This window comes from Brassica oleracea, chromosome C2 (genome assembly GCF_000695525.1).
Source record: "Brassica oleracea var. oleracea cultivar TO1000 chromosome C2, BOL, whole genome shotgun sequence".
Classification (NCBI taxonomy): Eukaryota; Viridiplantae; Streptophyta; class Magnoliopsida; order Brassicales; family Brassicaceae; genus Brassica; species Brassica oleracea.
In genome coordinates this window covers 4,187,247-4,199,497 of record NC_027749.1, presented here as the reverse complement: position 1 = coordinate 4,199,497, position 12,251 = coordinate 4,187,247, and the positions used below count along the sequence as shown (strand labels likewise).

Here is a 12,251-nt window from a genome sequence, read left to right as displayed (position 1 = left end):
GTGTTTTCCAATTTTGGCGGGAATTGTGTTTTTCTGGTTTTGGCGGGAAAATGTGTTTTTCCGGTTTTGGCGGGAAAATTCTATTTTCCGGTTTTGGCGGAAAAATTGTGTTTTCCGGTTTTGGCGGAAAAATTGTGTTTTCCGGTTTTGGCGGAAAAATTGTGTTTTCCAGTTTTGGCGGGAAAAATGTGTTTTTCCAGTTTTGGCGGGAAATTGTGTTTTTCTGATGTTTTTTTCCTGTTTTGGCGGGAAAATTGTGTTTTCCGGTTTTGGCGGAAAAATTCTGTTTTCCGGTTTTGGTGGGAAATTATGTTTTCTCCGGTTTTGGCGGGAAAATTGTGTTTCCGGTTTTGGCGGGAAAATTTGTTTTTTTTTCTGGTTTTGGCGGGAAAATTGCATTTTTCCGGTTTTGGCGAGAAAATGCTTTTTGCGGTTTTGGCCAGAAAATGCTTTTTGGAGTTTTGGCGGGAATATGCATTTTTTGGGTTTTGGCGGAAAAATGCGTTTTTTGGGGGTTTGGCGGGAAAATGCGTTTTTTCGGTTTTGAAGGGAAAATGTATTTTTTCGGTTTTGATCGAAAAGTATGATTTTACTAGTTTGACCGAAAAATGTGTTTTTATGGAAATGTGCGTTTTACGTTTTTTTTTGCGGAAAAACGCATCTTGCGGTTTTAGCGGGAATGTGTGTTTTTCAGTTTTTGCGAGAAAATGTATTTTTTGGTTATAGCGGAAAAATGCATATGCAAAAAAAAAAATAGAATTTACGGTTTGAAAATAATATTTTGATTTTAAAAAGTCATTTTTCTCATTAATCATTTTGGACTGAACTAGATGCATCTGCATCCAGATGCACCATCAAGACTCACCTTCATTTGGGTGACAATTTGAGATGAGTTTTTAAAAATTCAGCTGGGTGATCCATCTAGATGTAGCATTATAATGCACAAAACGAACATCGATTTGCATCTTCACCCAGAAGGATCACCTGGGTGAGCAAACGAACAAGCCACAATATCTAAATCTTTGAAGTCAAACAGAGTATTATACTAGCCTTCTGAGTGTCGGTTAACTTTCTTCCAAACCTTGGAGGAGCCGGACGCTTATTTAGTTTCTTCACATCAACATCTGCACCTCTGTGTTTGTTCAAAAATCACAAATTACTTCGTAAAACCGATATTCGAAATGCCCGGACCTACTATGGTCTATATAACAGCTTTATGCTATTAAATGTTAATGTTCATAGTAAAATCTATGGTCTATACTATAGCTCAATGTTCACGAATTTTGAACATATATGGAACTATTTCATCTTCATAATGAAGAGGATAGTTGAAGAAGAAATATTGTATGTAAATAAGGTTATAATATGTTTTTTTTTTCTAAACCCTTCTCTTATGGTTATAATACTTTTATAACATAATTTGTTAATGAAGATTAAAGTATATTGGATGTGGAACATGGTGGCTTGTGTTTAACCACGTATATAATACAAATGGACAGATAAGTCGTCCAGCTGGGAAGACTTTCCAGACGCCTTATTATAAGTCGTCTAATAAGTCGTCCAGATGGAAGACTTTCCAGACGACTTAATTAAGTCGTCCGATAAGTCGTCCAGCTGGGAAGACTTTCCAGACGCCTTATTATAAGTCGTCTAATAAGTCGTCCAGATGGAAGACTTTCCAGACGACTTAATTAAGTCGTCCGATAAGTCGTCCAGCTGGGAAGACTTTCCAGACGCCTTATTATAAGTCGTCTAATAAGTCGTCCAGATGGAAGACTTTCCAGACGACTTAATTAAGTCGTCCGATAAGTCGTCCAGCTGGGAAGACTTTCCAGACGCCTTATTATAAGTCGTCTAATAAGTCGTCCAGATGGAAGACTTTCCAGACGACTTAATTAAGTCGTCCGATAAGTCGTCCAGCTGGGAAGACTTTCCAGACGCCTTATTATAAGTCGTCTAATAAGTCGTCCAGATGGAAGACTTTCCAGACGACTTAATTAAGTCGTCCGATAAGTCGTCCAGCTGGGAAGACTTTCCAGACGCCTTATTATAAGTCGTCTAATAAGTCGTCCAGATGGAAGACTTTCCAGACGACTTAATTAAGTCGTCCGATAAGTCGTCCAGCTGGGAAGACTTTCCAGACGCCTTATTATAAGTCGTCTAATAAGTCGTCCAGATGGAAGACTTTCCAGACGACTTAATTAAGTCGTCCGATAAGTCGTCCAGCTGGGAAGACTTTCCAGACGCCTTATTATAAGTCGTCTAATAAGTCGTCCAGATGGAAGACTTTCCAGACGACTTAATTAAGTCGTCCGATAAGTCGTCCAGCTGGGAAGACTTTCCAGACGCCTTATTATAAGTCGTCTAATAAGTCGTCCAGATGGAAGACTTTCCAGACGACTTAATTAAGTCGTCCGATAAGTCGTCCAGCTGGGAAGACTTTCCAGACGCCTTATTATAAGTCGTCTAATAAGTCGTCCAGATGGAAGACTTTCCAGACGACTTAATTAAGTCGTCCGATAAGTCGTCCAGCTGGGAAGACTTTCCAGACGCCTTATTATAAGTCGTCTAATAAGTCGTCCAGATGGAAGACTTTCCAGACGACTTAATTAAGTCGTCCGATAAGTCGTCCAGCTGGGAAGACTTTCCAGACGCCTTATTATAAGTCGTCTAATAAGTCGTCCAGATGGAAGACTTTCCAGACGACTTAATTAAGTCGTCCGATAAGTCGTCCAGCTGGGAAGACTTTCCAGACGCCTTATTATAAGTCGTCTAATAAGTCGTCCAGATGGAAGACTTTCCAGACGACTTAATTAAGTCGTCCGATAAGTCGTCCAGCTGGGAAGACTTTCCAGACGCCTTATTATAAGTCGTCTAATAAGTCGTCCAGATGGAAGACTTTCCAGACGACTTAATTAAGTCGTCCGATAAGTCGTCCAGCTGGGAAGACTTTCCAGACGCCTTATTATAAGTCGTCTAATAAGTCGTCCAGATGGAAGACTTTCCAGACGACTTAATTAAGTCGTCCGATAAGTCGTCCAGCTGGGAAGACTTTCCAGACGCCTTATTATAAGTCGTCTAATAAGTCGTCCAGATGGAAGACTTTCCAGACGACTTAATTAAGTCGTCCGATAAGTCGTCCAGCTGGGAAGACTTTCCAGACGCCTTATTATAAGTCGTCTAATAAGTCGTCCAGATGGAAGACTTTCCAGACGACTTAATTAAGTCGTCCGATAAGTCGTCCAGCTGGGAAGACTTTCCAGACGCCTTATTATAAGTCGTCTAATAAGTCGTCCAGATGGAAGACTTTCCAGACGACTTAATTAAGTCGTCCGATAAGTCGTCCAGCTGGGAAGACTTTCCAGACGCCTTATTATAAGTCGTCTAATAAGTCGTCCAGATGGAAGACTTTCCAGACGACTTAATTAAGTCGTCCGATAAGTCGTCCAGCTGGGAAGACTTTCCAGACGCCTTATTATAAGTCGTCTAATAAGTCGTCCAGATGGAAGACTTTCCAGACGACTTAATTAAGTCGTCCGATAAGTCGTCCAGCTGGGAAGACTTTCCAGACGCCTTATTATAAGTCGTCTAATAAGTCGTCCAGATGGAAGACTTTCCAGACGACTTAATTAAGTCGTCCGATAAGTCGTCCAGCTGGGAAGACTTTCCAGACGCCTTATTATAAGTCGTCTAATAAGTCGTCCAGATGGAAGACTTTCCAGACGACTTAATTAAGTCGTCCGATAAGTCGTCCAGCTGGGAAGACTTTCCAGACGCCTTATTATAAGTCGTCTAATAAGTCGTCCAGATGGAAGACTTTCCAGACGACTTAATTAAGTCGTCCGATAAGTCGTCCAGCTGGGAAGACTTTCCAGACGCCTTATTATAAGTCGTCTAATAAGTCGTCCAGATGGAAGACTTTCCAGACGACTTAATTAAGTCGTCCGATAAGTCGTCCAGCTGGGAAGACTTTCCAGACGCCTTATTATAAGTCGTCTAATAAGTCGTCCAGATGGAAGACTTTCCAGACGACTTAATTAAGTCGTCCGATAAGTCGTCCAGCTGGGAAGACTTTCCAGACGCCTTATTATAAGTCGTCTAATAAGTCGTCCAGATGGAAGACTTTCCAGACGACTTAATTAAGTCGTCCGATAAGTCGTCCAGCTGGGAAGACTTTCCAGACGCCTTATTATAAGTCGTCTAATAAGTCGTCCAGATGGAAGACTTTCCAGACGACTTAATTAAGTCGTCCGATAAGTCGTCCAGCTGGGAAGACTTTCCAGACGCCTTATTATAAGTCGTCTAATAAGTCGTCCAGATGGAAGACTTTCCAGACGACTTAATTAAGTCGTCCGATAAGTCGTCCAGCTGGGAAGACTTTCCAGACGCCTTATTATAAGTCGTCTAATAAGTCGTCCAGATGGAAGACTTTCCAGACGACTTAATTAAGTCGTCCGATAAGTCGTCCAGCTGGGAAGACTTTCCAGACGCCTTATTATAAGTCGTCTAATAAGTCGTCCAGATGGAAGACTTTCCAGACGACTTAATTAAGTCGTCCGATAAGTCGTCCAGCTGGGAAGACTTTCCAGACGCCTTATTATAAGTCGTCTAATAAGTCGTCCAGATGGAAGACTTTCCAGACGACTTAATTAAGTCGTCCGATAAGTCGTCCAGCTGGGAAGACTTTCCAGACGCCTTATTATAAGTCGTCTAATAAGTCGTCCAGATGGAAGACTTTCCAGACGACTTAATTAAGTCGTCCGATAAGTCGTCCAGCTGGGAAGACTTTCCAGACGCCTTATTATAAGTCGTCTAATAAGTCGTCCAGATGGAAGACTTTCCAGACGACTTAATTAAGTCGTCCGATAAGTCGTCCAGCTGGGAAGACTTTCCAGACGCCTTATTATAAGTCGTCTAATAAGTCGTCCAGATGGAAGACTTTCCAGACGACTTAATTAAGTCGTCCGATAAGTCGTCCAGCTGGGAAGACTTTCCAGACGCCTTATTATAAGTCGTCTAATAAGTCGTCCAGATGGAAGACTTTCCAGACGACTTAATTAAGTCGTCCGATAAGTCGTCCAGCTGGGAAGACTTTCCAGACGCCTTATTATAAGTCGTCTAATAAGTCGTCCAGATGGAAGACTTTCCAGACGACTTAATTAAGTCGTCCGATAAGTCGTCCAGCTGGGAAGACTTTCCAGACGCCTTATTATAAGTCGTCTAATAAGTCGTCCAGATGGAAGACTTTCCAGACGACTTAATTAAGTCGTCCGATAAGTCGTCCAGCTGGGAAGACTTTCCAGACGCCTTATTATAAGTCGTCTAATAAGTCGTCCAGATGGAAGACTTTCCAGACGACTTAATTAAGTCGTCCGATAAGTCGTCCAGCTGGGAAGACTTTCCAGACGCCTTATTATAAGTCGTCTAATAAGTCGTCCAGATGGAAGACTTTCCAGACGACTTAATTAAGTCGTCCGATAAGTCGTCCAGCTGGGAAGACTTTCCAGACGCCTTATTATAAGTCGTCTAATAAGTCGTCCAGATGGAAGACTTTCCAGACGACTTAATTAAGTCGTCCGATAAGTCGTCCAGCTGGGAAGACTTTCCAGACGCCTTATTATAAGTCGTCTAATAAGTCGTCCAGATGGAAGACTTTCCAGACGACTTAATTAAGTCGTCCGATAAGTCGTCCAGCTGGGAAGACTTTCCAGACGCCTTATTATAAGTCGTCTAATAAGTCGTCCAGATGGAAGACTTTCCAGACGACTTAATTAAGTCGTCCGATAAGTCGTCCAGCTGGGAAGACTTTCCAGACGCCTTATTATAAGTCGTCTAATAAGTCGTCCAGATGGAAGACTTTCCAGACGACTTAATTAAGTCGTCCGATAAGTCGTCCAGCTGGGAAGACTTTCCAGACGCCTTATTATAAGTCGTCTAATAAGTCGTCCAGATGGAAGACTTTCCAGACGACTTAATTAAGTCGTCCGATAAGTCGTCCAGCTGGGAAGACTTTCCAGACGCCTTATTATAAGTCGTCTAATAAGTCGTCCAGATGGAAGACTTTCCAGACGACTTAATTAAGTCGTCCGATAAGTCGTCCAGCTGGGAAGACTTTCCAGACGCCTTATTATAAGTCGTCTAATAAGTCGTCCAGATGGAAGACTTTCCAGACGACTTAATTAAGTCGTCCGATAAGTCGTCCAGCTGGGAAGACTTTCCAGACGCCTTATTATAAGTCGTCTAATAAGTCGTCCAGATGGAAGACTTTCCAGACGACTTAATTAAGTCGTCCGATAAGTCGTCCAGCTGGGAAGACTTTCCAGACGCCTTATTATAAGTCGTCTAATAAGTCGTCCAGATGGAAGACTTTCCAGACGACTTAATTAAGTCGTCCGATAAGTCGTCCAGCTGGGAAGACTTTCCAGACGCCTTATTATAAGTCGTCTAATAAGTCGTCCAGATGGAAGACTTTCCAGACGACTTAATTAAGTCGTCCGATAAGTCGTCCAGCTGGGAAGACTTTCCAGACGCCTTATTATAAGTCGTCTAATAAGTCGTCCAGATGGAAGACTTTCCAGACGACTTAATTAAGTCGTCCGATAAGTCGTCCAGCTGGGAAGACTTTCCAGACGCCTTATTATAAGTCGTCTAATAAGTCGTCCAGATGGAAGACTTTCCAGACGACTTAATTAAGTCGTCCGATAAGTCGTCCAGCTGGGAAGACTTTCCAGACGCCTTATTATAAGTCGTCTAATAAGTCGTCCAGATGGAAGACTTTCCAGACGACTTATAATAAGTCGTCTGCGCAGTCTTTTGGATTGAAGTAAATACCTGACTCAAGATAGCAGCTTTCATTGATCTGCGGCCTCTGCTGCCCTCGTAAGCCAGTATCGGTGGAGACGGACTGTCTGCTCTGGGACCACCAATACTAGCACCCAATTCCGGCATAGCTGTGTACGTCTAGACCTGAAGAACTTGTATAAACCCATCCACGGTGTAACAGCCAGCAATTTCTTTGTTCCACAAAGAGTCCATCAGCACCTTAAACGCGACTCTCCCCCATGGATAATTCTCAAACCGTTCTAAATCCATCACTAGCCTTGCCAGAGTAGATCGTGTAGCGGTTGAAAACTTTCTCCCTTCAATGAATCCAGTGAAGATGGAGAGGTACGCGAGCCGCTTGCGATCTTCCCTGGACCAATCCCCGCATCTCTTCAGTGCTGCTATTATCTGATCAGTAGTTGGCCCAGCTTCCAGATGAACTCCCAGCATCCCCCAGAAAGAAACCATCTCTGGGGTAACGTCACATTTTGGTGTCTCAAGGTCCTCGATGTACTCGCAGTTTAGACCAGTGAGGTTTTCAAACTCTAACAGTGAAAACCTCAAAGGTTCTGGACCAACGAGAGACCACATCTCATACTTCTTCTTAATGTCCAGCTTGAAACTGAGCATGTAGTGAACCAGCCTTGAAGCCCAACCAAATCCCTGCTCCTTGAACTTGATGAAAACTCCCAAACTCGACTCCTTGAGCTCTTCAAATTCGTCATCAGTAAGAGCTTTCCTAAGAGCAGTATGCAACTTGCTGTTATCCGTATGATACGAAATGCTATTGTGGGCTTCTGGTTCTTCCCCTGATGTGTATAACCTACGGGGGAGTTCTGGAATATCCATCCTTTTTGTCTGCAAAATAATCAAAGACAACAATATAAGTCCAGACGACTTAGTAGACGACTTAAATTACTTACAAGTCTTCCAGTCGCAGAAGGAGTTGGAGTACTCGTCATTGCGGTTATAGATCTGAAAAAATAAACGTGAAACGGTGAGAATGAGTAAATTGATAGAGACAACGTTTTATGTTCATCTTTTCCTCGAGATTGATGACTTAGCGGCGTTAGGGTTTACAGAGAAACGGCGCTAAGGTTTACAGAGAAGAAGCGGCGGCGCTAGGGTTTAGAAGAAGCGGCGGCGCTAGTGTTTAGAACGTTGGTGACCACGGTGGCGAGGGCGACGGTTTGTTCGGAAATAGTGGAATCGGCGGCGCTAGGGTTTAGAGGAATCGGCGCGGCTAGGGTTAGAAGAAGCTGCGGCGACAACGGTGAGAATGAAGTGAGATAGATAGCCGATGTTGAGAACGATGGTTTGTTCGGAAATCGTGGGAATTCGAAATCGCCTTTGAGAGGGAGAACTGTTAGGGTTTCTGAATTTCGCGAAAAATGAAACAAAAAAAATAAAAATCACCTTATATATTGGGTAAATAATCCGGTTAGCTTTAAAATTACATTGGTAAACTTTAAGGTTTGGTCCGGTTTAGACGACTTATTCTGGCTGATAATGTACAACAGACGACTTAATATTTAGTCGTCTGTTTTCAGACGACAAAATATTAAGTCGTCCTAGACCCTAAAATGAACCCCTAAACTAAAATGACTAGATTAACTAACTAACCACGTTATAAAATCAAATTATACTTAAATAGTGTTTACTATACACAGAAATGAACACGCATAAGTAATTTTAAAAATTTTCAAAAACGGTTTTAATGCTTTCCAAAATCTAACCCTAAGAACACATACAATACTACAACATATGTTGATGAAACATAAACTAAAGAATATCATGACTCACTACTACTTTCACTCATCTATGCTGAAAACAATTGAAATTTGTTATATCTTAATTTATACCTCCTAAGACATATGTTAATTACATAATTCCCATTTTTCACTTATCAAAATATTTTTTACAAAATTTTTAAATTATGTTTAAGACTAACTGTCCAGACGACTTTCAGTTAAGTCGTCTGGACGACTTATTTTCAAGTCGTCTAAACAGACGACTTGCGAGGGGTAGAAACGTAAAAAGAATTCCGTTTTTTTGTTTGGTCACAAGGGGATAGTTGTAATTTCAATAGCCTTTTAGGTTACTTTTGCCTTTGACCCAAGTTGGGGTATTGTTTTGGGTTTGACTCCAAGTTTTGAGTCACACTTGGCAATTCTCCCTATATATTATTGTTTGTTAGGGAATATTTGAATATGGCATAATATTATATCACTTTCGTGGAAAATTTAGTGATGGGACCAAAATATGGTTGTAGCATTGATTTGATTGATATAGTATAGTTAGACTCATTTATTGTAGGACCAAAAAATTATTAAATAGTACTAGATAGGTTTTTAACAATTTTTATATAATTTTTTGGTTATAATATAGATTGTTTTTTTTTTAATTTATAATTTTCATTTCAACGGATTTTGTCCATTCGTTCGTTTTTCTTTGCTTGGCTACGTGGATTCCCTCCCTTTTTGGCAATTTAGGACAGACATAATAAACCTAACAAAAAAAGGATGGATTTTTGTACATTAAGCACAAAATAATTAAAACATTTTTTGTAATTGTTTTGTCCACAATTGATTTTTTTTGCTCACCGTCCACAATTGATTTCATAAATCATTTTGTATTTATATACTACATACGTGCACGGCTCTCCATGAAAAAAAACTTTTAGTGTTCTCTCTTTAGTATTAACAGTTGGTAAAAAAAGTAACAAAAAGTCTATATAAATGTGGCCTCTCTCAACTCAATGAATATCACTAACCTACAAAGTGATAAGCCTGGTACTGAAGATATGGCAACAGCTCCCAAAGCCACTACTCCGGGTCCTTGCGATTTCCCATCCACCATAGTTCGAGCTACCATCGTGCAGGCTTCCACTGTCTATAATGATACTCCCAAAACTATAGGTATACCCTCACTCTTTCTTCTAGAGTTTTTTTTTCCTGCAAGATCCGTCAAAATAGTATCAAACGGTTTACTTGAGTTTGCAGAAAAGGCGGGAGAGTTTATTGCGCAGGCGGCGGCCGACGGAGCGCAGCTGGTGGTGTTCCCCGAGGCGTATATCGGTGGCTATCCTCGTGGATATAGGTTCGGCATAGGGGTTGGGGTTCATAACGAAGCTGGTCGTGACTGTTTCCGCAAATATCATGCTTCTGCCATTGTGGTTCCTGGTAGGCTACCAATCTTTGCATGATATTTCTTTCAGTTTCCATCTTAAAAACTAAACAATATATAAATCATACCCCTTGTACTCTGTGCTCACGGATAGGTTCCAAAAATTAAATATCCGAATCTCGATTTTTAATACTACTAGTATTCATGGCTCCGTAAAAACCTGGTAGATCTGTAATCAGTGTATATAAATTAATTTCTAGTGTATTTGCTTATGAAAAATTTTGATTGAATTTTTTTGGGGGACATATACTTGATTAAATTAATGGTGAATGGTGTGAGAAATGAGTAAACCAAATCTTAACTTTCATTTCCAAAAGAGGTAAGTGAATAAATGGAGTGGGACTTTATAGTTCAACTGAACACATGGTTGGGTCATAAATAACACTCCATTTTTTCACACGTGTTTGGGGTTTTGTGATGAACCAACAGGACCTGAAGTAGACACGCTAGCGGAGATGGCTAGGAAAAACAAAGTGTACTTGGTGATGGGAGCGATGGAGAAGGATGGATATACACTCTATTGCACAGCCCTTTTCTTCAGTTCCGAAGGTCGCTTCTTGGGCAAGCACCGTAAAGTCATGCCAACATCTCTCGAACGTTGCATCTGGGGTTACGGGGATGGATCAACCATCCCTGTCTACGACACTCCTCTTGGCAAACTCGGTGCTGCTATTTGCTGGGAAAATAGGATGCCCCTCTTAAGGACTTCCTTGTATGGCAAAGGCAAGACTCCTAATTAAATGGCCGCCTTTCTAACTTTTTAATGTAACACATTCCTTAACAGTGGGCTGCTGCACGCAGGAATTGAATTATACTGTGCACCTACTGCTGACGGTTCCAAGGAATGGCAATCATCGATGATGCACATTGCAATCGAGGGTGGATGCTTCGTGATGTCGGCTTGCCAGTTCTGCGTGCGTAAAGATTTCCCTGACCATGCTGATTACTTGTTCACCGACTGGTACCCAGAGCAACACCAAGAGGCTATTGTCTCCCAGGGCGGTAGTGTCATTATTTCACCATTGGGAAAGATTCTCGCCGGGCCAAACTTTGAATCAGAGGGTCTCATCACTGCTGATCTTGGTATTTGATCTTCATCTTAGGCTTTAGTGCAGAAAATTATGAACCTTTTTACCTAATCATTTTTTTTTCTTATCTAGATCTTGGTGATATCGCAAGAGCCAAGTTATACTTCGATGTTGTCGGGCATTACTCAAGGCCAGATATATTTAACTTGAGAGTAAATGAGAACCAAAATAAACCGGTTACATTCGTGTCCAAGTCGGTGAAAGCTGAAGATGATTCAGAGCCGCAAAACAAGTAATCAAGATATAAAGGTCGTTGTCAATGTATCTTCTCCCTTCTCCTCAACTACTGGAGTTAATTAATGTCAGCCATATGTTATTGTGAGTTCAAATAAATCTGTTTCGAGAGAGTATGTCAAGTTTGTTTATCTTTATGCTCAATAATTCAAGAGAGCCAGCTGGATATGTATGTTGTATGATTAAACCAATCGGTTCTCTTCTCTTGTATTCGAATTGTTGTTTTCATGTTATGTTTTACGTGTGGACCTATATCTTTGTGTTTGGTGGTATTGTTTGAACATTGGTATAATGTGTGTATTCTGGACTAATTGGCTGTCACAGAGATTGCTTTGTATGCTGGTAACATTGAATGTGTGATGGAGGAAATGATGGGGTTTGTTATCATGGATTTAACGCTATCCATGTTAGCTAGGCTGTAGCACTGGCCCATTAGATAGGGTTGAGACTTAATATCCGTTATCCGATGGGATCCAAAATGATTTAATAATATCAGTTTTATTAAAGTGCATACATCATTTATTTATTTATTTATTTATTTGTTGTCCAAAAAAAAAGATACATCATTTATTTAATTGAAATAAATCTATATAACAATATCAGTTTTATTAAAGTGAAACAAAATAGTAGATAATGTATCATTTAACTGAATTGATGTTAAATAACTTAATAAGAACATCACTTTTAATACTTGGTGCTAAATTATACATATTTGTATAATTTTCATTTACAAATAAGTAACTTTAAATAGAACACTTCATTTTATGATACAATTTAATTGATTTAATTCAACTCTTTTTTGTTTGCAATGGTTGTTGTTACATCTATCTATCTATCTATCTTATTAAAACTCAAGTATAAATTAAGTTTGTTTGGAAACATATATAGCAATTTTTTAAAAAAAATTGTTTGGAAACATAG

The 12,251-nt window shown here is 40.4% G+C and overlaps 1 protein-coding gene across 1 annotated transcript; it reads left to right on the top strand.

Moving 5' to 3' along the window:
* The first annotated feature begins 9,480 nt into the window (after nt 1–9,480).
* LOC106327314 (nitrilase 2-like) lies at nt 9,481–11,641 on the top strand. The gene is made up of 5 exons (XM_013765441.1): nt 9,481–9,740; nt 9,825–10,004; nt 10,438–10,731; nt 10,810–11,091; nt 11,169–11,641. Exons 1-5 carry the CDS (start codon nt 9,581–9,583, stop codon nt 11,330–11,332), a joined length of 1,080 nt encoding a protein of 359 aa, XP_013620895.1. The 5' UTR covers nt 9,481–9,580; the 3' UTR covers nt 11,333–11,641.
* Nucleotides 11,642–12,251: the final 610 nt, after the last annotated feature.